Source organism: Rhinopithecus bieti, unplaced genomic scaffold, assembly GCF_001698545.2.
Source record: "Rhinopithecus bieti isolate Rb0 unplaced genomic scaffold, ASM169854v2 scaffold_62832, whole genome shotgun sequence".
Classification (NCBI taxonomy): Eukaryota; Metazoa; Chordata; class Mammalia; order Primates; family Cercopithecidae; genus Rhinopithecus; species Rhinopithecus bieti.
Genome location: NW_016823854.1, coordinates 193,159 through 219,395, shown reverse-complemented (window position 1 = coordinate 219,395; position 26,237 = coordinate 193,159). Strand labels below are relative to the sequence as shown.

At 39.3% G+C, this 26,237-nt stretch overlaps 1 protein-coding gene across 4 annotated transcripts in view; it reads left to right on the top strand.

Annotated features, from left to right (window-relative positions):
* Nucleotides 1–26,237, top strand: part of VIRMA (vir like m6A methyltransferase associated) — a 68,922-nt gene that overhangs the window by 3,108 nt on the left and 39,577 nt on the right. For 2 of the 4 annotated variants that reach the window (XM_017861924.1, XM_017861926.1), the window contains exons 2-8: nt 6,065–6,180; nt 12,043–12,129; nt 13,529–13,577; nt 15,361–15,529; nt 19,699–19,821; nt 21,870–22,142; nt 24,008–25,148. In XM_017861924.1, coding sequence (XP_017717413.1) covers nt 6,065–6,180; nt 12,043–12,129; nt 13,529–13,577; nt 15,361–15,529; nt 19,699–19,821; nt 21,870–22,142; nt 24,008–25,148 — 1,958 coding nt within the window. Of the gene's footprint in view, nt 1–6,064; nt 6,181–12,042; nt 12,130–13,528; nt 13,578–15,360; nt 15,530–16,303; nt 16,307–19,698; nt 19,822–21,869; nt 22,143–24,007; nt 25,149–26,237 lie in introns of all 4 variants that reach the window. The other 2 variants (XM_017861925.1, XM_017861923.1) reach the window with 2 other exon arrangements.

Here is a 26,237-nt window from a genome sequence, read left to right as displayed (position 1 = left end):
CAAAATCAGGGAGAAAAAGTGAGATGTTATGAAAACCTGAGTTAGCCAATGGGCAGCAATCATTGTTTAACATTTATTGAATGCTTAATTTGTGCCAGACACAGTGGGCTTTGATAACTTAAGTAAATCATCTCTGGTCCTTCCATCAGTTTTTCTTTTCTTTTTTTTTTTTTTTGAGACTAGGTCTTGCTCTGTCACCCAAACTGGAGTGCAGTGGTGCGATCACGGCTCACTGCAATTTCTGCCACCGGGGCTCAATCGATCCTTCCATCTCTGCCTCCCGAGTAGCTGGGACTACAGTTGTGCACCAACACGCCTGGCTGATTTTTTTATTTTTTTGTGGAGGTGGTGTTTTGCCATGTTGCCCAGGCTAGTCTTGAATTCCTAAGCTCAAGCGATTCGCCCACCTCAGCCTCCCAAAGTGCAAAGATTACAGGCATGAGCCACTGCAGGGCCCATGCTGAGTTTTCAAAGGTAGTCATCTATATTTTGTAGATAAGGAAACTGAGCCTGAGAGATTAGGTGACTTTCCTAAAATAGCATAGCTAGATTAAGATCCACCATCACACGTTTTTCTGGCTCTAAATCAGTGCTATGCTATGTCCCAGTGGAACTACATAGGAGAGGATTTATACATCTTTTGGATATATACAGATTTCGAGTATAGAATTGACAGGATGGCAACTGATTGTGTGAAGGAGATAGGGTAGTTAAAAATGGTAGAATTCTAGTTTTAGAGACAGGAGAACTAGTGGGACTAGTGGGTAAGAGTGTGGAAGTGAGTTTGATGGGAACGGGATAATTAGCCAGATTATTTTGCCCCATAGCAAGCTGAGAATCTGTTTAACAATTATTTACAAAAAACACTTTTGGCGGTGAGGGTATGGCTTTAGGAGGGGGCAATACAAGTCAGAACAAAACCCATTGCCCTTGATTTCAAAGGAATTTGTAATATGGTAGAGAAGAGACATTTATTAGTTTCACACAGGGAGTCCTTATTGCCAGCTACCATTAAGAGCTCTTTTTTTGGTATTGTACTTATTTTACCAATAATTTCCTCTTCCGCAGGTAAAGAATTGATACACATTTATAAGGCCAATCCACGAGTTCAGAAGATAAGCAGTTAAACTTATTAAAAGACAATTTCATTGTGAGGGAATAGTGTTTCCGTGAATGAAAAAACACTTAACATTACAAATCAAGAATGCAAGATAAGCCAGGTGTGGTGGCATGTGTGCCTGTAGCCCCAGCCTGGGAGGCTGAAGTGGGAGGATCGCTTGAGCCCAGGAGTTGGAGGACAGCCTGGGCAACATAGCAAACACGGTGGCTCATGCCTGTAATCCCAGCACTTTGGGAGGCCGAGGTGGGTGGATTACACGGTCAGGAGATCGAGACCATCCTGGCTAACCTGGTTAATTCCTATCTCTACTAAAAGTACAAAAAAATTGGCTGGGTGTGGTGGCACACCCCTGAAGTCCCTGCTCCTCGGGAGGCTGAGGCAGGAGAATGGCGTGAACCTGGGAGGTGGGGCTTGCAGTGAGCCTAGATTGCGCCACTGCACTCCAGCCTGGGCGACAGGGCGAGACTCTGTCTCAAAAATGAAGTAAAATAAAATAAAAAAGCAAAATATCTCTCTAATGTTAACATATACAATATTAGAAAAAATTGTTTAAGTTAAAATCAGGTTTAAGCAAGATTATTTGATAAACAAGTATATGAGTGGAAAGCTATTGTATTTGTATATTCCTGTTGATAAGTGAATTAATTTCCTTTCTGTATGTCTTCCTATTGTAATCAGCTTTTTCTTTGTATTTTGTAGCTGTAATTAACAACTGTCTTTATATTAACGTTTTTCCAAACCCTCTAGTGATTATTATACTTAAGTGTATACACCCATTGCCCACGTTAATATTACAATACTGTAATACTGTTTTGTGGTTTCCTTTTTCACCTAACAATGTGTTGTACATCTTTGTGAATCAAGAATTAGTATACTTATATAATATTTTAAAGTAAGCTTATTTTAAAATTTTCTCTTTTTTTTTTTTTGACTAGGTAATACATGTATGAGGTACAAATACAAAAGGTACAAAAGGGTATATGGTAAAAAGTAAGTCTCTCTCATCACTGTCCCCTAACCATCTTGTTTCTCTCCTTAGATATTCTATATAATATTCTTTTTTATTGGCTGTGTAATATTCTTTAAGTGGTAATGCTATATATATTTTTTGAAACAGGGTCTTACTGTGTTGCCCAGGTTGGAGTGCAGTGGTGTGCTTATGGCTTATTACAACTTCTTGCTGGGCTTAAGTGATCCTCCTGCCTCAGCCTCCTGAGTAGCTAGGACTATAGGTGCACACCACCATGCCCGTCTGGTTTTTAAAGTTTTTTTTTTTTTGTAGAGATGGGGTATTACTGTGTTGCCAGGCTGGTCTTGTACTCTTGGCCTCAGGTGATCCTCCTGTCTTGGCCTCCCAAAGTGCTAGGATGCTAATGCTACTATTTATATATATTCTTAAACATTTGATAATGAGAATGAGAATATATGTATGTATATATATTCTCATATATTTAGGTTTCTGACTTTACAGTGGTGTGTAATATTCTTGAAGCTAAATTGTTTTATACATTTTTAGTTATTTTTTAAATATTGCTTTCAAGTATGGAAGTGCTGGGTTAAAATAGAGTCCTAGGAGAGTAGGTCGATACTAGAAAGTCCTGTATTTTAGAGGTCATTTAAAAATTACTGTAGGATACCAATTAGGAACTCATCTGCAGAACTGAAAAAGGAAGTGGTAGCAGTAGATGTGATAGCTAAAGGAGAGGGTAGAAAGAGAAGATAATTGCAGGGATAGAAGAATGAGGAAGGGAAACAGTTATGCTGTGACCTTTAAACATGCAGGTAAATGACTCCTTACAAAGATAATTGTGGCTTGGAGTTGTGGAATCTGACCAGTCTTCATATTCCTGTTACTTTCCTGATCATGAACCTTCCATGATTTCCCATTGTCAACCTGTTTTCCTAGGCTTTGTTTTTATTTCTCTGAAAACACAATTCAGTAACCATTAATCAAGTGCCTATTAAAAATTCATTTATTAAATGAATATGCTAGGCACTACGAATATGCAGTAAACTAAGACATAGATCTGTCTTCTTTAAACACATAGTCTAATGGGAGAGATAAGAGGCAATTACAATTCAGCTAGATAAAGGACTTTAGGCACTAGGAGGAGAGGTGCCTATCTAGATTTGATCTGGCTCAGCTTTCAAGAGAAAGTTTACTTGTACGAGGAGTTGGGGCAGAGGGATGTGATGGATTTCGAGCAGAGAGAACATCATGAGTGAGGGCATGAAAATAATAAAAAGCATGGTAGGCTAGGGATGTAAGTTTGGAGTGATAAAGAAGCCAGTCTTGTTTTAAGACCTAGGAATTTTGCTTGGCGGCAGTAAGGATCAGGGGAGTGGTACATGTATAGTTTAGAAAGACCATACTTCAATAGGAGAATGGGTTGATGGGAGGCAAGAAAGAAGCACAGGATGCAAAGTCATAAGAATGATATACTGGACTTTGGGGACTCGGAGGGGGAAGGTTAGGATGGGGGTGAGGGATAAAGACTACATATTGGGTACAGTGCACACTGCTTGGGAGACGGGTACACTAAAATCTCAGAAATCACCACTAAAGAACTTATCCATGTAAACAACCACCTGTATCCTAAAAACTATTGAAATAAAAACTTAAGAAACAAAACTTAAAAAAGAAGCACAAAATCAGTTAGGTTCCTATTGCTGTAATTCATATTGGAGTGATGTAGTATATGGAACTAAAGGAGTGACAGCCAGAATGGAGGAGAGCTTTAATCAATAGGATTTGGTGTTTGAATAGATAGATGATATAGATGAGAGAGGGTGAGAAGTCCAGGATGATAATGTCTTGGGCAATATGTGGGTGGTGATGCCATCACTGATGTAGGAGAAATTCAGTTTGGATTTGTTGAGTTTAGTGCACAAGGGACATTGAAATGGAGAGGCCGAGTGGGCAGTTGGATATAGTAGCCTGGAGCTCAGGAGAGAGGTCCTAGTTGGAGATACAGATTTGGAATTGTCTTCTGACTGTGGATGATAATCTTGTTTTTGTAATTCTGTTGGTTGTCCTTAGCTACTCTTCTCTGCTTTCCTCCCCTATTTTGCTATTCTGCCCTCTAGCTATGATGAACTATGTTTGCAATTTCTTTCTTTCCTTTTTTTTTTGACAGAATCTCGCTTTGTTGCTTAGCATGGGGTGCAGTGGTGCTATCACGACTCACTACAGCCTCCACCTCCAGGGCATAAGTGATCCTCCCACCTCAGTCTCCTGAGTAGCTGGGACTACAGGCATGTGCTGCCATGCCCAGCTGATTTTTAAATTTTTTATAGACACAGCATCTTCCTATATTGCCCAGACTAATCTTCTCGAACCCTGCCCTCAAGTGATCCTCCTGCCTCAACTTCCCAAAGTGTTGGGATTAAAGGTGTGAGCCATGGCTCCTGGGCTGCACTTTTGTGAACCTTCCAAGTTCTTATTTGTATTCCTTTTGTGCATGCCTTCTCCTTGTTTGCCTACAACCTGGGCTGGGGACCTAAATACCCCTCTGAATTTTCATAGCATCCTTTGTGAGTCTGTATCATGGCAATTTACTTGTCTACCACAATGGATTGTCTGTTCCGTAATGGCAGAGATTGTGTCTTGTCTTTGTAGCCTCAGAACGAGCATACTTTGGAACATAGTCGACATTTAATAAATATTTAGAAATAAATATTTAATAGAACTGGTAGCAACAAATACAGAAACTCTTTTACATACAAACAAAATAGATTTTGAATGGCTATTTGTAAATCCTTAAATTCATTGTTGTTAAGCATATATTTTTTATAGAGAGACTCAGTCTTTCTAGATGCAAATAATGTGAGCCATTCTCCTCATGATGAACTTTGACCACTAGGTAATGACAGTTGACTGAAGTACTAGGAAAAGTTGACATAAAATTGTCCAAAAACAATGCGAAAACTCTCTTTTTAATTATTGAAAATAAGAATTATATTTGCCTAATCCTGTGTCAAATGATAGAGGTAAGTATATACTAGATATAATTTATGCTGTTTCTTTTTTTGTTTGTTTTTCTTTTTTCCCCAGAGATGGAGTCTTACTTTGTCACCCAGGCTGGAGTGCAGTGAGGCAATCATATCATAACTCAACTGTAGCCTCAAACTCCTGGGCTCAAGTGATCCTTCTACCTCAGCCTCCTGAGTAGTTAGGGCTACAGGCATGCACCTCTGCTTCTATTTTTTTTTTTTTTTTAATAATAAAGTCTTAGTTTGTGATTTTTTTTTTTAAATTTTAAGAGGGGTTTATTTCAGCTGTTCAGTACCTAAATGCTTTCCCTGATCCCTTGATATTAGTTGGTATGTAAGTTTAACAAAGTAAGCTGATCTATGTACAGATTTACAGTTTCTTATCTATAATTCAGAAACTCAAAAATGGCAAAAAAAAACCTCCACCAAAACCAAAAAATCCCTGCCCTGAATTCATTTGGCCATGCAGTCTAATCTGAACTGATATGGTGCTTGTTATAATCTTTATTTAGTGTGAATGTTGATACGTGTGGCTGCAGAAATATTGGTGTTTTGATTACAGGGTGCTGCTGCAGAAGCCACTGGGGGGCCTAAAGTAATATGCAATATTTGGATTATATTATCTTTCTAGAAATCTAAAAGTCAGGATTCTAAAAGGCATTTGTCTCCAGAGATTTCAGATAAGGGACTCTGGGTCTGTATTAGTCTAAGCAAAACATCAGCAGGGAGGTAAATGCATGGCAGAAAATGTTATGCAAATCGAGAAACTTAAGTAGGTACATCTTATCAGCTATTTATACAACACTGTAAATAATATAAATATTTAATGATATTTAATGATATGGAATGTTAAGGTTATATGTGACATTGTGAATGAATACAATTTGAATAGAGAAACTGTTTTACAGAATGTTCCGCACCCTTCTCCCTCCGGACTTTTTTTTGTTACAGCAAAGTTCTCATATAGATGTGGTTCGTTTTCCATGTGTGGTTTATATCAATGAAGTCCGAGTCATACCCCCAGGAGTAAGAGCCCATAGCAGTCTGCCAGACAATAGAGCATATGGGTAAGTCAACTCTCTTTTTAAAAATATTTTTTGGTAAAAGATTGTCTTAGAAACATATTCTTAAATGCAAAAATGTAAGGGAATATTTTACAAGTAATAAAATCCTGAAACTATTCAGTTATGGTTATGCTGCATTGTAATTAGGTCTATATTTTCTGTATAATGCATATATCATCTTAAACCTGAAAACAGTAATTATTTGACCTGTGTAGTAGGTAAGATTTTTCTTTATTCATTTTTTTTTAACTGGTGGTGTTAGGTTTACATTTTCTAAAATATTCTGGGATGGTATAACCAGGTAGATGAAGTATTTTAACCTGATTTTCTCTTGAAAATAAGTGGGAATTAGTTGAAATATTTACAAGTGCATTTTACTATTATTATCGTTATTGCTACCTTTTTTTTTTTTTTTTTTTTTTGAGATGGAGTTTTGCTCTCGTTGTCCAGTTTGGAATGCAATGGCGTGATCTTGGCTGACTGCACCCTCTGCCTCCCAGGTTCAAGCGAGTCTCCTGCCTCAGCCTCCTGAGTAGCTGGGATTACCCTGCTACCATACCTGGCTAATTTTTTGTATTTTTAGTAGAGACGGGGTTTCACAATATTGGTCAGACTGGTCTGACCTAGCACTTTGGGACTGGTAATCCCAGCACTTTGGGAGGCCGAGGCGGGAGGATCACCTGAGGTCGGGAATTCGAAACCAGCCTGGCTAACATGGAGAAACCCTGTCTCTACTAAAAATACAAAATTAGCCAGGCATGGTGGTGCATGCCTGTAATTCCAGCTACTTGGGAGGCTGAGGCAGGAGAATTGCTTGAACGTGGGAGGCTGGGAGGCGTAAGTTGTGGTGAACTCAGATTGTGTCATTACACTCCAGCCTGGGCAACAAGATGAAACTGTGTCCCAAAAAAAAAAAAAAAAAGAGTTAAACTAGCTACTTTGTGATGCGTGTTATGGGACAGATTCAAAGTTAAGGGCTTGTTTCTTCATAATTGTGGAAAATAGTTCATTGTTTGTAGAAATAGGTATAAAGTCTTCATAGGCGCCATTCAAAAATTAAAAGATACACAACAAGAAAAATCTTTAATGTTTATAGTGGAGGATCATTATAATTGACTTCATATATTTTTTCCATGTTTAAGAAAATTGACTTATGTTTTCCTATATGTTTTTTCCTGATTTTCCTATAAAGGGAGCTTTGTGTAGAATGAGAAAGATTGGGTAATGATAGTATATCCAACAGTCTTCTCTAATTGTACTGCTTTTGGCCAAAGAAAGTTTGTCATTTATTGCTCCATAACAAAGTATAGCAAATTTAGCAGCTTAAAACTTCACATTTATTATCTCACATTGTTTCTAAGGGTCAGGATTCTGGGAGTTGCTTAGCTGGCTCAGGTTCTTTTGTGAAGTTGTAGTCAAGATATAGACTGGGGCTGAAGAATTTGCTTGGTAGCTCACTCACGGGGCTGCTGGCAGGAGGCTTCACTTCTTTGCCAGGAGATCCTCTCCATGGACTTGTTCATGTCATGACGCGGCTTCTTCCAGAGTGAGTGATCTAAGAGTGAGAGAGCATGCCCAAGAAAGAAGCCACAGGCAGTGTGTTTTATAACTTAATATCAGAAGGTGACGTATTATCATCTTTACCATGTTCTGTAGGTTACATATTCTGCTGCTACAGTGTGGGAGGGGCCTACATAGGGTATACACCCTACCACATAGGGTGTGAATACCAGGAAGCAAGTGTCATTGGGGCCATCTTAGAGGCTGGCTACCATAACAGACAAGTCGGATTTCAGCAATTAGCTGCCATTGGTAGGATTATTTGTTTCATTTTCCATTATCCTAATCCTCTTCCTTTTTCTTAGCTGGAGATGTGTGGCTTTTCATGTTGTAATAACTCTAAACATAAAGTATCAGAAACAAATTTATACATGAATAGTATGCTACGGAACAGTAAAATAAAGTATTAATGCAGTAAAACAAATGTAAGAGTGAGGCCCGGGCATGGTGGCTTATGCCTATAATACTAGCACTATGGGAGGCTGAGGCAGGTAGATCATTTGAGGTCACTAGTTGGAGACCAGCCTAGTCAATATGGTGAAACCATGTCTCTATTAAAAATACAAAAATTAGCCAGCTGTGGTGGTGCGCACCTGTAATCCCAGCTACTCGGGAGGCTGAGACAGGAGAATCGTCAGAACCTGGGGGGTGAAGTTTGCAGTGATCTGAGATGGCAACACTGCACTCCAGTCTGGGCAACAGAGCAAGGCTCCATCTTAAAAAAAAGAAAGAAAAAAGAGCCAGCAAGACCAGAATCTGAAAGTTGAAAGCGGTGTTAGAGATCAAGTAATATTTGTGGGCATACTTTATAATAGTGTTTGTTTCTCATTATAAAATTTAGAAATGCTTAGATAAAATCCCTTTAATCCCTTTATTCTGGTAGGGTGGGTGGCTCAGGCCTCTAATCTCAGCACTTTGGGAGGCCGAGGCAGGAGGATCACTTGAGACCAAGAGTTTGGAGACCCCATCTCTACAAAAAATTTAAAAATTAGTTGGGCATGGTGGCTCATGCCTATAGTCCTTACTACTTGGGAGGCTTGAGGTGGGAAGATTGCTTGAACCCAGGAGTTCAAAGTTGCAGTGAGCTGTGATTGTGCCATTACCCTCCAGCTTGGGTGACAAAGCAAGACTGGGTTTCAAAAAAAAAAAAAAGTAATAATAATAATAATTTTAATTCCTCTATTCCAAGAGCATCTTAACATTTGATATATATTTTTCATGTGTGTTTGTATGTGTGTGTGTGTCTGTTCATACATATGTATATATATGTATGCTTGTATATCTATTTTATTATTACTTTTTGTAAATATGATACCTTACTTGAGGTTAGGTTTTTTAGAGTCGCCGAGTTGTAAGATGACTGTCTAATGCAGTCAGATTTCCTTTGATTCTCTTTTTTTTTTTTTTTTTTTTTTTTTTTTTTTTTTTGAGACGGAGTCTCGCTCTGTCGCCCAGGCTGGAGTGCAGTGGCCAGATCTCAGCTCACTGCAAGCTCCGCCTCCCGGGTTTACGCCATTCTCCTGCCTCAGCCTCCCGAGTAGCTGGGACTACAGGCACCTGCCACCTCGCCCGGCTAGTTTTTTTTTGTAGTTTTAGTAGAGACGGGGTTTCACCGTGTTAGCTAGGATGGTCTCGATCTCCTGACCTCGTGATCCGCCCGTCTCGGCCTCCCAAAGTGCTGGGATTACAGGCTTGAGCCACCGCGCCCGGCCCTTTGATTCTTTAAATCGTTTTTCAGTGACCAGGACCTGAGCCTTTGGGGTCTCAAAAGTAAAGAAAGAGTTTGTATTTTAGCTCTTTTTCCTTTCCTGGAGATACTGAAGTCCAGGGTCTAGTTTAAAGAAGGGCCAAGAGGGGTCAGGTGCAGTGGCTCATGCCTGTAATCCCAGCACTTTGGGAGGGTGAGGTGGGTGGATCAGCTGAGGTCAGGAGTTTGAGACCACCCTGGGCAACATGGTAAAACCCCATCTCTATTAAAAATACAAAAATCAGCCGGGCCTGATGGCACGTGTCTGTAGTCTCAGCTACTTGGGTTGCTGAGGTAGGAGGATCGCTTGAACCTGAGAGGCAGAGGTTGTGGTGAGCCGAGATTGCACCACTGCACTCCAGCCTAGGTGACAAGAGCAAGAATCCATCTCAAAAAAAAAAAAAAAAAAAAAAGAAAAGAAAAGAAAAAAAAGAAGGGTAAGAAGAAGAGACTAGAGTTGTTGGGTGCATGTGATTGAATTTGGATAAGGCAAATGTATGTTGTTATTTTGCTGTTACTTTTTAGTGTTTTATGTATTCCTTTATTTCATTTATAATATATCAGGAGTACTTTTACATCATTAAATATTATTTGATTTTATGATTTCTAATAGCTACATAGTCTAATGAATGACTATACTATAAATATATTTGATTAGTCTCCTATGTGGGGACCATTAGATGGTTTGTAGTTTTCAAATTACAAGTAATAGTATGATGAATATCCTCTTGAAAAAAATCTGTTCAAATATCAAGGTTTTCTGTAGAAACACTTTCTAGAAAAAAGTACATCAAGTGGTGTGTCTTTGTCCATTTTATGTTACTTTAACAGACTACCACAGACTGGATAATTTATAAAGAAATTTTTATCTCAAAGTTCTGGAGACTGGGAAGGACAGTATCAAGGTGCCAGCAATCTGGCAAGAACGTTCTTGCAGCTTCATCTCATGATGGAAGGCAAGAGCCAGAGAGCCCAAGAGAGCAAAAGGGAGCAGAACTTGCTTTGTTAACAAGCATACTATCACAGTAACTAATCCACTCCCCAGATAACAGCATTCATTCATTCATGAGGGGAGAGTCCTCATGACCTAGTCGCCTCTTATTAGGCTTGCCTCCCAACACTGTTGCATTGGGGATTAAATTTCCAGCACATGAAATTTGTGGGGTACGTTCAAACAGTAGCTTGATGTGAACATTTTCTTAGTCTACTGAATTTTATTGCCACATTGCTTTTCAGAACGATTATGCCTGTTTGTGCTTCTACCAGAAGGAAACTCTTTGATAGTACTCTAGACATTATAGTTATTAGCATTTGAATTTTTATGTAAGTGAACTAGAATAAAGCATATGGTGTTCAAAGTCAAGATTTTAGTTGAATTTGAGGAATTTCAACCAAGGGTGCTATGGTATAATATCTTTTACATAAAGGGTAGCAAGATTTTAGTCTAGTGCAAATTAAATAGGCTCTGATATTAACCAAATAATCTATTTTTAGAAACCCCAAAATATTTTTGTAAATTGCTGCTGTACAAATATCAATTGGCTTTAAGTCACAACTTAGGGCTCTGATGCTAACATTACTATTATAGTCTTGTATTAATGTGGATTAGGTTGAAATTGTAGTTATACAACTTGAAGTTAGCTAATCCCTGATTCTTTTGATAATGAAAGGTCAGAGGCATGGTGCAGCAGCTTATGCCTGAATCCCAGCACTTTGGGAGGCTGACGTGGGAGGATCACTTGAGCTTAGGAGCTTGATTCGAGACCAGCCTGGGCAACATAGTAATACCTTGTCTCTACTTTAAAAAAAAAAAAAAAAAAATTAGCCCAGTGTAGTGGCATATACCTGTAGTCCCAGCTACTTGGGAGGCTGAAGCAGGAAGATTGTTTGAGTCTGGGAGCTCGAGGTTACAGTGAGCTATAGTCACACCACTGCACTCCAGCCTGGCAAGAAAGCAAGACTGTCTCTAAAAGGAAGGGGAGGCCAGACACAGTGGCTCACGCCTATAATCCCAGCACTTTGGGAGGCCGAGGCGGGTGAGTCACCTGAGGTCAGGAGTTTGAGACCAGCCTGGCTAACATGGCAAAATCCCATCTCTACTAAAAGTGCAAAAAAATCAGCTGGGAGTGGTGGTGTGTGCCTGTAATCCCAGCTGCTCAGGAAGCTGAGGCAGGAGAATCGTTTGAATCCAAGAGCAGAGGTTGCCGTGAGCCGAGATCGTGAAATCGTGCCTGCCATTGCACTGCAGCTTGGGTAACAAGAGCGAAACACTGTAACTCCGTCTCAAAAAAAAAAAGGAATAGTGATAGCATGCAAAATATACTTGATTAAAATTTGATATTCAATAATACTTAAAAGGAGCTGTTGGCTACTTGAGATTGGATGTAAATAAAATTACATACAATATCATAGTTAACTATATTTTTGTTATTTAAATATTAGGAATATCATATTCTAATTCTAGAATTGCTCTTAACTTTGTACTTACTGTGTTATTTGTTTTAATTTAGGAAGTGTTTGTTACAAAGGCTGATGTTTCAACTTTGTTTCATTCACAGAGAGACATCTCCGCATACATTTCAATTAGACTTATTCTTCAACAATGTAAGCAAACCAAGTGCCCCTGTTTTCGATAGGTTGGGAAGGTATGTACCTGCTAGGTAATTTCACCGGAAACTCACGAGTTAGTAAGCAACACCTTTTGATTGATTCTTTAGATAGAAGAAAAGGATATATCTGCTGGTAGACCCAAGAACACAGAGTTTAATTGTGTCAAGGCTGTACTGAAGAAATGTCAAACTCCTGGCCGGGCGCGGTGGCTCAAGCCTGTAATCCCAGCACTTTGGGAGGCCGAGACGGGCGGATCACGAGGTCAGGAGATCGAGACCATCCTGGCTAACATGGTGAAACCCCGTCTCTACTAAAAAAATACAAAAAACTAGCCAGGCGAGGTGGTGGGCGCCTGTAGTCCCAGCTACTCAGGAGGCTGAGGCAGGAGAATGGCGGTAAACCCGGGAGGCGGAGCTTGCAGTGAGCTGAGATCTGGCCACTGCACTCCAGCCCGGGTGACAGAGCGAGACTCTTTCTAAAAAAAAAAAAAAAAAAAAAAAAGTTAAACTCCTAAGGAGATGTTGAGTTTATCAAGTAAAAATTTAAATGTGTGAAACAGACATTGTTTGTTAACTTGTTACTCATGCATGCCTTTCTTATATACATGATACTTTCACACATGATAGTAACCTTCTAATTTGGAAAATATTTTTGATTCTAATATAGAGCTAATATTTTATATGTGTCTTTCACATCACACTACTGTGCAATTTATAATTCCATAGCCACATTTTGTAAAATGAAACTTTTGTTAGTAGATAGCCTCTTTTTTGATTTTTAGTACATGCTACGTAGTTTTTTTCAGGTTAGGTATTATTAAACCTGTTGTTATGATGTCTGCAAACAAATGGGTTTACTTAGAACTCATAAAATTAAAAAAAAATTAAAGGCAGCTTAAAAATGAGAAAATGTCTATTCCTGTCAGGAATTAACAGTTTCTTAGACATCACTCATTCTGTTATTGATCCTTCTCATTTATTATTAAATTATGTTAATAATTTAACTCTTTTAAGTGAAGGAAAACCTTAGATAATTTGAAGCAGGTAATTTTAGTATTTGGGGTGTTTTATGTCAGTACCTACTTAATAAAACAGGTGCTTTTCTTAAATTTTGGTTGTAGTCTGCATTTTGTATGACTGTAATGCAAAGTGGTTCTTTACTCTGGCTGTACATTAGAATTACCTGGTGTGCTTTTAAAAATTTACTGATGTCCATACTAACCCCAAAGCAATTAATTCAGAATCTGGGGTTGATTTATTTTTTTCTTTATCACATTTTGGGGGGGCAGTGCATTAAACTCAAACTTTGGTTTATTGAATCAAAACAAAAATCTAGCATTTGATTATATTAAAATATTTGAATCTAGAAAGACATCCTCATGAACTGTGATGTTCAGTGTTTGAGCTTACATATTTATTTCTACTCTCTTGACAGCCTGGAATATGATGAGAATACTTCCATCATCTTTAGACCTAACTCAAAGGTAATTATGGAAGTCAGTTTTCAACTTGTCATTACTATTTGCTCTCAATTCCATTTAAAATTTTTGATCCATATAAATCAGTGTTGCAGAATGTCATCTCTTATCTGATTCTTCTAGCATCTAGACACTATTTTATAATGCAGTAAAGACATCATAATGTTTTCTACCTATAAAGCTCTTTCTTCCTCTTTCGAGTCAAGAAGAGGCCAGCATTTGTGCTTTACCATCTTTCATTTAGATAGGCAAGTTCAGAAGATGACAGGCAGGCAAATTGTTATTAGACACTACTGTGCCTTAATTAAAGTTTCTTTTAAAAGTACATATTTCATATTTCTCCTTTCCTATAAAAAGTATGCCTTTTTTCTTGATATGCTGATGCCATGCTGGAAGCATTTAGTGGCAGATTTGAAATGCAAAAATAATTATGACCTGGTATGGTGCTACTCAGCTTGCTGTTTGGTTTTGCGGGGGATGGGTATTAAATCATTTGTATCCTGTTTAGACTGAAAATTGTCTTTGTTATCTGTTTATCTTCCTTCCAGTGGGATTTCTGTTCAGTCTGTCAATCCTTGGCTGGTCTTCGAACCCTTCTTCTGGTCCACAATTTCCCTGTTTAGTCTAACAAAGAAATACTAATTTCTTTTTTTCCTTATCATGCCTCCAGAAGGGGCCCCGGTAACACTTACAACTTCGTCTTTACCCGACATGTTGGGGTGGAAAGAGAACTCTGAAGTCAGGGCCTTTGGTTTCTATTGCAGGCTCTTCTTCGCATGCTCTGGTTTTCTTATTTCCTAAAAGGGAATGACAATATCTGCTCTCTTAATTATGAAGATCTAGCTATTAATGTAGGTAAACTCTAAAAATCATAAAGTTATTTTTATCTTATAGGGAAATATTGAAGGTTAATGGCATTGGCAAAAGTCTTTAATCTTTTAGGAGAAAGTTTCTTTGCAAAACCATTTGTATAATGCCTCTGGGTTCCCTTACTTTTTTTTTTTTTTTTTTTTTTGAGACCGAGTCTTGCTCTGTCACCCAGGCTAGAGCGTGCAGTGGTGTGATCTTGGCTTACAGCAGCCTCCACCTTCTGGGTTCAAGCAATTCTCTGCCTCAGTCTCCTGATTATCTGGGATTACAAGTGCCCGCCACCACGCCTGGCTAATTTTGTAATTTTAGTAGGGATGGGGTTTCACCATCTTGGTCAGGCTGGTCTTCAACTCCTGACCTTGTGATCCACCCACCTCAGCCTCCCAAAGTGCTGAGATTACAGGCGTGAACCACTGCACCTGGCCAGTTCACTTACTTTTTAACGTACAATGTGGGTACATAAAATATACCTGCATGTATGAATTTGGCTTGTGAGAAGAATGCTATGCAGTTTTGTGGACTTTATCATTCTTGAGACTGAGCATCATTTGTGCTTTTGGTCCCTTCTACCACCCCTGTACCTATTGGGGTTTAATTTATTAATTAGCAATAACTCCTACTTAATTTTATTCTTTTTTCTCTTCTCCTGGATTGGAGTCTGATTATACTTTTGAACAAGGTTGACATAAGGCATAGGACTGGGAGATACAATCTTAGGACAGGTGCAGGTGTAGTTATGGTAACTCTGGAGAGCCACATTAAAAGCTGTGCCTGGGTGAATTTCACTTTGTGTTGACTTTGCATTTTCAGCATACTTTTAAAGACTTTAGTTGAACCACAATCTAATTTGATATCAGCTAACTTCTAGCATTTTAAAACATGACTTTGAAAGATTTTTTTTTCCCTCCCTAAAAATCAGGTGAATACTGATGGTCTAGTGCTAAGAGGCTGGTATAACTGTCTGACACTGGCAATATATGGATCAGTGGATAGAGTGATAAGCCATGACAGAGACTCTCCACCACCACCACCTCCACCTCCACCACCTCCCCAGCCACAACCAAGTTTGAAAAGGAATCCAAAACATGGTGAGAATTTTAAATTTGCTTTTGCAAGTGAAACTTATATCCGTGGTGTAAAAAAAAATGATTTGAAGAGTGCTTTTCTACCTTTTGTTCTTGTTTTATTTTTTGAGAGGGAGAGAGGAAGAAGAGAGGGGGAGAGTGGGGAGAGGGGGAGAGTGGGGAGAGGGGGAGAGTGGGGAGAGAGGGAGAGAGGAGGTGAGAGGGAGAAGCAGAGGGCAGAGGGCGAGAGAGTTGAGAAGAGGGGTGATAGGAGGAAGAGAAGGAAAGAAAGGAGGCAAGAGAGAGATGGGGGGAGAGAGAGGAGGGAAAGTAGGGATTGGTGGAAGAGAGTGAGCAAGCACACCTCTTTCACCTTTATAAACCTTGCCTTGCTTAAGACTTGACAAGATAGCTATCTGTTAGTCTCCCATTCTTGTCTATAAGAGTTTCTTTTTATGTTGAAGTGGTGACATTTTATTTTCTTCCTCTGTTTTCCTAGAGAGCTTTTAAAACTGATCCAAGGGAATTTTTTCCCATTTAAAATATCTTAATGACAGTGCAATCCAGTGACTATTCATGGTTTACTATTAAAATTATTTGTAAATGAATTGAAAAATAGGCAGGGAGTTTGTGTATTCCCGGAGTACTTATATAAATGACTTTTTTTTTTTCAAGAGTGCATATAAAATTTGATTAGGTATATCCATCTTAACTAATGTAGATTTCTTCCACTTTTGAGAACCTTTTGCTCATTAACTGGAAACAAGAAGAATAAGAACTTCAGTGGCTTTCTTTCAGAAGGTAGGCAGCTGGACTCATGTTTCTTAGAATCTCTTCTCACTCCAGTGTTAATCACTGTAAGAAGTTGACCACAAGGCTGGGTGCAGTGGCTCATGGCTGTAATCCTAGCACTTTGGGAGGCTGAAGTGGGAGGATTGCTTGGGGTCAGGAATTCAAGACCAGCCTGGCCAACATGGCGAGACCCTATGTCTGTTAAAAAAAAAAGAAGTTGACACAGTGAGATTCATAGCCAGCTGCAGTGGTATGCATCTGTGGTCCCAGCTACTCAAGAGGCAAAAGTGGTATGCATCTGTGGTATATGCATCTGTGGTCCCAGCTACTCAAGAGGCAAAAGGATTGATTGAGCCCAGGAGTTCGAGTCCATTCTGGGCAACATAGTGAGACTCCCATCTGTAGAAATAAATAAATAGGCTGGGCATGGTGACTTATGCTTGTAATCTTCACACTTTGGGAGGCTGAGATGGGAGGATTGCTTGAACACAGGAGTGTGAGACCAGCCTGGGCAACATAGGGAGAACCTGCCCCTGTCAAAAAAAACAAAAGAAAGAATTAGCTGGGCATGATGGCATGTGCCTGTGGTCCAGCTACTCTGGAGGCCGAGGTGGGAGGATTCCTTGAGCCTGGGAAGTTGAGGCTGCAATGAGTCATGATTGTGCCACTGTACTCCAGCCTAGGCAACAGAGCAAAACCCTGTCTCAAAAACAAAAACCAAAACCCACACACAAAATGAATAAATAAAAGGAGTTTCAAGAATGCATTTTGGGGCCGGGCGCGGTGGCTCAAGCCTGTAATCCCAGCACTTTGGGAGGCCGAGACGGGCAGATCACGAGGTCAGGAGATCGAGACCATCCTGGCTAATACGGTGAAACCTCGTCTCTACTAAAAAATACAAAAAAAACTAGCCGGGCGACGAGGCGGGCGCCTGTAGTCCCAGCTACTCGGGAGGCTGAGACAGGAGAATGGCGTGAACCCGGGAGGCGGAGCTTGCAGTGAGCTGAGATCCGGCCACTGCACTCCAGCCTGGGTGGCAGAGCAAGACTCAGTCTAAAAAAAAAAAAAAAAAAAGAATGCATTTTGAAATTGTAATTAAAGTCACTAAGGAATAATATTTTGCTTTATAATTAGCATTTTTGTGACTATAAATGACCTTTGTTTCTCTGAATCCTGATACAGTAATGTGGTGTGAGCTCTTTTTTTTTCTGATGGTGGTCATACACTGTACTTTTCTTATATCTTACCTGCTAAGCATAGCTACTCTTTCAGTTTTCTTTCTTTTAGTCCTTCATTTTTCTGTGCTTGTTTTTTTTTTTTTACCAAACCGTGAGCTCCTTGTGGATAGAATGTATGTTTTACATATATTTGTGTTTTCAGTCTTATCATACGTAGTGGTTACTCTAAAAATTGCTCAATTTACTGATTTGTTTTAAAATTGACACTTAAGTACATATATACATGTGTTTTTAACTTTTATTTAAAATTTTTTTTTAATTTAGTTTTTTTGTTTTTAGAGACAGGATTTTGTTCTGTCTTCCAGGCTGGAGTGCAGTGGCCTGATCATAGCTCAATATAACCTTGTAATCTTGGACTCAAGCAGTCCTTCCACCCCACCCTGTGGAGTAGCTAGGACTATAGATGTGTGCCACCCTCCGCCCCAATTCATTTTTTTGTAGAGATCGGGTCTCACTATGTTGCCCAAGTTGGTCTCAAACTCCTAGCCTCGAGTGATCCTCCCAACGCAGCCCTTCAAAGTGCTGGGTTGATAGGTGTGAGCAACCACACCTGGCCCCTTAACTTTTTGCTTTGAGATAATTATAGATTGACAGGAGGTTGCAAAGAAATATACAGGGAAGTCCTGTGCACTTTTTAACCTCCCCCAGTGATAACATCTTTTATAAATATAGTATAATATCAAAACCAGAAAACTGGTGTTGGTGCAATCTGTGGAGCTTTTTCAGATTTCAGTAGTTAGACATGCACTTGTTTGTGTACGTGTAACTCTGCATTTTTACGTCATGTGTACAGCCTTGCATAACCAACACCATGATCAAAATACTTAACTGGGCTGGGTGCCGTGGCTCACGCTTGTAATCCCAGCACTTTGGGAGGCTGAGGAGGGCGGATCGCTTGAGGTCAGGAGTTTGAGACCAGCCTGGCCAACATGGTGAAACCCCATCTCTGCTAAAAATACAAAAATTTGCTGGGCGTGGTGGTGCATGCCTGTAGTCCCAGCTACTTGGGAGGCTAAGGCAGGAGAATCACTTGAACCCTGGTGGTGGAGGCTGCAGTGAGCCGAGATCGTGCCATTGCACTCCAGCCTGGGCAACAGAGCAAGACTCCATCTCAAAACAAAACAAAACAAAAAAACAAAGAAAACCCCAAACTTCACTACACCATTGCCCCAGGATTCCCTATTACCCCATTATAGCCATATTCATCCCACCCATCTCTAGCCTTTGGCAGCCACTAGTCTGTTCACCATCTCTATAGTTATATTATTTTACACATGTTACATCAATGGAATCGTGCAGTATCTTTGTGAGACTGACTTTTTTCATTCAGCATAATTTCATTGAAGTTCAACTTATTATATATGAGTAGTTTGTTCTTTTTTATTGCTGAGTGGTATTACAAAGTATAGATGTACCGAAATTTATTTAACTGCTCACCTGTTGAAGGACATTTGGGTAGTCTCTATTTTTTGGCTATCACAAATAAAGCTGAACATTCCCATATTTTTTTGCATGAAAATAAAATCTTCATTCTCTGGGATTATGCCCAAGCCTAAGAGTGTATACATTATATTTTGGTATGTGAGAAGTCAGAAATTCTAATGTTACCAGTATAGATTAATTAGCAAAATTTCTGTTAAGATGCCAGGAAGGAAGAGTTTATCATCAGTTAATTCTTAAGATAGAAGTCTCAAATGATGAAAAGTATTTTTTCAGTATGTGGTAAGTCAGAAATTCTAATGTTATTAATATAGATTAATTAGCAAAATTTCTAAGACACCAGGAAGAAAAAGTTTATTATCAGTTAATTCTGAAGATGAAAATCTCAAGTGATGAAAGGTATTTTTTCACCCATTCATTTCCTTATAGTTTGACATGATTATCTTTGTTCTACTTGGGGATTGATTTGTTCTAGGACTGTCTGTGTATACCCAAATCTGTGCATACTCAAGTCCTGAAATTGGCCCTGAGAAACCTGCATATACAGAAAGTCAGCTCTTTATATATATATGCAGATTTTGCATCCTCAGATACCGTATTTTAGATCTCTGTTTGCTTTAAAAAAAATCACATGTAACTGATTTGAAACACAGTTCAAAGCCATGTTGTTTGGGGGCCATCTGTAATTTGAAAGTTCTTTTTCTGTCTCCCATAAAACACTAGCTGATGGGGAGAAAGAAGATCAGTTTAATGGAAGCCCTCCAAGACCGCAGCCAAGGGGACCAAGAACTCCTCCAGGACCCCCACCACCTGATGATGATGAAGATGATCCTGTGCCTCTGCCAGGTATAAATAAAACCAGTGCTAAGGTTTTCCCCCCAGTTAATAGTACATTTTGTTTTTGTTTTTTTTTTTGAGACAGAGTCTTGCTCTGTCGCCCGGGCTGGAGTGCAGTGGCCGGATCTCAGCTCACTGCAAGCTCCGCCTCCCGGGTTTAGGCCATTCTCCTGCCTCAGCCTCCCGAGTAGCTGGGACTACAGGAGCCTGCCACCTCGCCCGACTAGTTTTTTGTATTTTAGTAGAGACGGGGTTTCACCGTGTTAGCCAGGATGGTCTTGAGCTCCTGACCTCGTGATCCGCCTGTCTCGGCCTCCCAAAGTGCTGGGATTACAGGCCTGAGCCACCACGCCCGGCGTTAATAGTACTTTTTTGTTTTTGTTTTGAGATGGTTTCACTCTGTCGCCCAGGCTGGAGTACAGTGGCTCACTGCAGCCTTGCAGTGTTCGTGACTCACTGCAGTCTTGGCCCCCTGGGCTTAAGTGATCCTCTCACCTTAGCCTCCTAAGTAGCTGGGACTACAGGTGTGCATCACCACGCCTTGCTAATTTTTAAAATATCTGTAGAGATGGGGTCTCACTGTTTTGCCCAGGCTGGAACTCCTGAGCTAAAGTGATCCATCTGTCTTAGCTTCACAAGGTGTTAGGATTATAGGCATAAGCCACTGTGCCTGGCTAATAGTGCTTTTTGATTAAAGAAAAGAAATTAGGTGCTAGTAATCAAATCTTGATGCAGTCTCTCCCCATGCTGTGCAGTATTTCCTTGTGTTTTCTTTTCTTTTTTCTTTTTTTTTTTTTGAGACAGGTTTTTGCTCTGTGACCCAGGCTAGAGTGCAGTGGTGCCATCCCAGCTCACTCCAGCCTTGACTTCCTGGGTTCAAGAAGTGCTCCCACCTCACTACTCTGCTGTAGTGACATGTACAAAAGAGTACCAGTTAAAAATCAGTAGTAGTGGGCTGGGTGTGGTGGCTCATGCCTGTAATCCTAGCACTTTGGAAGGCTGAGGCAGGAGGACCTCTTGGGCCCAGGAGTGTGAGACCAGCCTGGGTAACATAGGAAGACCCTGTCTCTATTAAAAATAAAAGTAAAATAAAATAAAAATAGGCCGGACGTGGTGGCTCACACCTGTAATCCCAGCACTTTGGGAGGCCGAGATGGGTGGATTACTTGAGGTCAGGAGTTCAAGACCAGCCTGGCCAACATGGTGAAACCCCGTCTCTATTAAAAATACAAAAATTAACCAGGTGTAGTGGGACACACCTGTAATCCCAGCTACTCGGGAGACTGAGGCAGGAGAATTGCTTGAGCCCAGGAGGCAGAGGTTGCAGTGAGCTGAGGTCATGCCACTACAGTCCAGCCTAGCTGACAGAGTGAGACTCTGTCTCAATAAAATAAAATAAAAATAAGTAGTATGTATTGGAAAAAATAAAAATCTGTATAGCTACTTAAAAGCTAAAAACAAAAGGAATGGCTTAACAGTATACTTTATTATTGCTCATTGTAAAAGTTGTACAATGTATACTCAATATTTTTTAAACAGTGAGTAATTCTTTTTTTCTTAAGGGTGTTTGTAAGCTACATCATCCAAAATATCATTAAGTAGTTGCCATATCCAGTCTTGCTGCCTTGTGTCATTTAAACCATTAAAATAATCTGTGCCTTCATATACACCATGGAATACTATGCAGCCATAAAAAAGGATGAGTTCATGTCCTTTGTAGGGACATGGATGAAGCTGGAAACCATCATTCTCAGCAAACTATTGCAAAAACAAAAAACCAAACACTGTATGTTCTCACTTATAGGTGGGAATTGAACAGTGAGAACATTTGGACACAGGAAGGGGAACATCATACACCGGGGCCTGTTGTGGAGTGGGGAGAGCGGGGAAGGATAGCATTAGGAGATATACCTAATGTAAATGACAAGTTAATGGGTGCAGCACACCAGCATGGCACATGTATACATATGTAACAAACCTGCACGTTGTGCACATGTACTCTAGAACTTAAAGTATAATAATAAAAAAAATCTGTTCCTTAAATCTCAATTTTTCAGTGTCTGGTGACAAGGAAGAGGATGCTCCTCATAGAGAAGATTATTTTGAGCCCATTTCTCCTGATCGGAATTCTGTTCCCCAGGAAGGGCAATATTCTGATGAAGGAGAAGTAGAAGAGGAACAACAAGAAGAAGGAGAAGATGATGAAGATGATGTGGATGTAGAGGAAGAAGAGGATGAGGATGAGGATGATCGACATACAGTAGACAGTATCCCTGAGGAGGAAGAGGAAGATGAAGAGGAAGAAGGTGAAGAGGATGAAGAAGGTGAAGGTGGGTTATGTTAGCTAGGACTTTGGGGTCTACATACTAGAAACTAACTCGATGCAGCTTTGAAAAATGCAAAAGAATTTCTAGCAAAGATAAATGGGTTCCAAGAAACCCACGGGTCAGAATGTAGCTAGGCCTCAAGGCATGACTAGAAATGAGATTTCCGTCTCTCCTCTGCTTTCTGTGTTTACTTTAATCTCCCCTGTTTAACCAACCAGCCTAAACTGCCTGACTGTATCTCAGTTTTCTGTTTGACTTGCTACAATATGAGTTTCCCCTTGACAGCATCAGCTTTTGCCAGGAAAACAGGGTCATGTAGCAAATACATGTTGGTTAGGGATTTGGTGGCTGTTTTCAGAGTAAGGAGTGGTAAAGCTAGGTGGAATTCCTAAAGATGTCTGCCACTTAGATATTTTAGCAAATGCTACAATCTTTTTAACAATTCAAGGGAAAAATCTCAATTGCACAAGTACATGTGGCAGTATGATACAGTCCTTTAATTAGGCTTTATTTTTCCTTTGAAAGCAAAAAGTGAAAGATATTCAAGCTAATTGGCTCCTAATTTGCCCAAGAAATGGCATGTAATGTTAAAGCATTTATGCAAAATAACAGATAATCTGCCTTGGCTTTTTTCTGCAGATAGTGAAAATGAGTGTCATTTGAGAATCACAGGGGCTCTTTTACAAAGTAACAACTAGATTATCATGTGATACTTTTTTTTTTTTTGGCTTTTCCCATTCCCAGATTATCAAATAATTCTTTTTAGATATACTGTATTTGGCAAAAGAGTTAAATTTTAGGCAGGCAGTTTTCTTTCTTTTTTCTTTTTTTTTTTTTTTGAGATAGAATCTCATTCCGTCAGACCCAGACTGGAGCACAGTGGTGCGATCTTGGTTCACTGCAGCCTTTACCTTCAGGGTTCAAGTGATTCCTCCCTCAGCCTTCCGAGTAGCTGGGCTTACAGGCGCCCGCCACTATGCTCGGGTAATTTTTGTATTTTTAGTAGAGACTGGGGTTTCACCATGTTGGCTAGGCTGGTCTCGGACTCCTGACCTCAAGTGATCTGCCCGCCTTGGCCTCCCAAAGTGCTGGGATTACAGGCATGAGCCACTGTGCCCAGCCATATTTTAAATTAACAAATTTTCCATCAAAATATAATGGAGATCTACAAAACTGTGTGATAGGTAAATGCAGAGAAATAAAAATTCAGGAATGTGAAATTAATGTTATAAAAAGAATCTACAATGGTTTTGCTGAAAATATTTGGTTTAACCTTATGATATTAGTTCTTATTTAACTTTAATATAACCAGTTTTTTTTTCATCTTAAAAATAATCTCTCAAGAGGACAAGCATAATTTCTTTCCTCCTGAGATATTTTTGTTACTTTGAGGCATTTCTAATTTTATTTCTNTATTTGGTTTAACCTTATGATATTAGTTCTTATTTAACTTTAATATAACCAGTTTTTTTTTCATCTTAAAAATAATCTCTCAAGAGGACAAGCATAATTTCTTTCCTCCTGAGATATTTTTGTTACTTTGAGGCATTTCTAATTTTATTTCTGTGAGGAAAAAGTATCTGTTACAGAGTTAGTTGTAAAACTGAACAGATACAGAGGAATTTGCTTAAAATGTTTGTTCAGTTTTCAGGTCTCACCCCTTTCAGGAAAAAAGGAACTTTGTTCATAATTATTCTCTTAGAAATTATAAAATGTTATAAAATTGTGGATAAGATGTTGGGGCAGAAGTTGGTTTTGTTGAGGAAATCATTTTTAATGTTTTATTAAAACTATTTTTTGATCAATCAGAATTTATGCATTAGACAAAGATGATGTAATACTTAAATATTATTCATACTAATTTTCAGGGGATGATGGTTATGAACAAATTTCCAGTGATGAAGATGGAATTGCTGACTTGGAACGTGAAACGTTTAAGTATCCAAACTTTGATGTTGAATACACTGCTGAAGACTTAGCTTCAGTTCCTCCTATGACATATGATCCATATGACAGGGAGCTTGTACCACTCTTATACTTCAGTTGTCCATATAAGACTACTTTTGAAATTGAAATCAGTAGAATGAAGGATCAAGGTCCAGATAAAGAAAATTCAGGGGCAATCGAAGCCTCAGTGAAATTAACAGAACTCTTAGATTTGTATAGAGAAGACAGAGGTGCAAAATGGGTAACAGCTTTAGAAGAAATTCCAAGTTTAATAATAAAAGGGTTAAGCTATTTGCAATTGAAAAACACAAAACAAGACTCCCTTGGCCAGTTGGTAGACTGGACCATGCAAGCTTTAAATTTACAAGTAGCGCTTCGCCAACCTATTGCCTTAAATGTTCGACAGCTCAAAGCTGGGACCAAATTAGTGACCTCACTAGCAGAATGTGGGGCTCAAGGAGTTACGGAACTGCTACAAGCAGGAGTGATCAATGGATTATTTGAGCTTCTTTTTGCTGATCATGTATCATCTTCTCTTAAGTTAAATGCTTTTAAAGCTTTGGACAGTGTCATTAGTATGACAGAAGGAATGGAAGCTTTTTTAAGAGGTAGGCAAAATGAAAAAAGTGGTTATCAAAAACTTCTGGAACTCATACTTTTAGATCAGACTGTGAGGGTTGTTACTGCTGGTTCAGCTATTCTCCAAAAATGCCATTTCTATGAAATCTTGTCAGAGATTAAAAGACTTGGTGACCATTTAGCAGAGAAGACTTCATCTGTTCCTAACCACAGTGAACCTGATCACGACACAGATGCTGGACTTGAGAGAACAAACCCAGAATATGAAAATGAGGTGGAAGCTTCTATGGATATGGATCTTTTGGAATCCTCAAATATAAGTGAAGGGGAAATAGAAAGGCTTATTAACCTCCTAGAAGAAGTTTTTCATTTAATGGAAACTGCCCCTCATACAATGATCCAACCTCCTGTTAAGTCTTTCCCAACGATGGCACGAATTACTGGACCTCCAGAGAGGGATGATCCATACCCTATTCTCTTTAGGTAAGACATGTTTGTCTTTTGGGAAATAAATGTCACAAATCATTGGAGACAATTGTATGTGGTTGATTTTGTTGTTTATCTGATTGTAGGTAACTTATTTATGTGTAAGGATACTTGATATTTCAGAACAGTTATTCAGTAGTAGAACTGAGAAGTATGTTACTGTGGGTGAGCTTATATTGTGTTCTTTTTTTTTTTTTTTTTTGTATTTTTAGTGGAGACGGGGTTTCACAATATTGGTCAGGCTGGTCTCAAACTCCTGACATGGTCCGCCTGCCTCAGCGTGTGCCACCACGCCCAGCTAAGTTTTTTTTTTTTTTTTTTTTTTTGTATTTTTAGTAGAGACGGGATTTCATCATATTGGTCAGGCTGGTCTCGATCTCCTGACCTCGTGATCCGCCTGCCTCGGCCTCCCAAAGTGCTGGGATTACAGGCGTGAGCCACTGCGCCCGGCCTGTGTTAGTTCTTAAAGCAAAATTGGGAACTTAGTGAAAGAGTTTAATAATTAACAATGATGCTTGTATAAGCATGTCTATGAGCAAGAATAAATGAGAAACTGCTGACTTGCTTCTGGGAAGGTGGTACAAAGGGATGGTGTAGGAAGGAGAGCTTTTCTGTGTGAACTTGTCTGTACTTATTACCCTTAATACATTGTAAGCTAAAATTATATTTTACTAACTTAATTTTATTGTCCTGGTTAAAGATGTCTTTAAGGTTCCATTACTACTTGTTTTTGCCATCTACCTCTCTTGTTATCCGTTGATACAGTTTTGCCATTGTTAGGACCACCATCCATAGTAGATTTTTTATTTTGTTTTGAGACTTTCTTTCTTCCCATTTGCCTGTAAATAATTTCCTAACATAAAAATGGAAAAATGGCATTTGAGTTATTTTATTACTTATTTTTGTGATTAATATTTTCATTGATTTGAAGCATAGTGCATTACCAGGAGATGGGATATGTGTCCACTCTAAAACCTCCACTTATCCAAATTCCTGGTTTTAGCTGAAACTATCAGACCTTGTCTTAGTTTGCGTTCCCTAAAAGGATAACTTGAGTCGAAGTCTTAGGTGCAGGTTCTTTGTTTG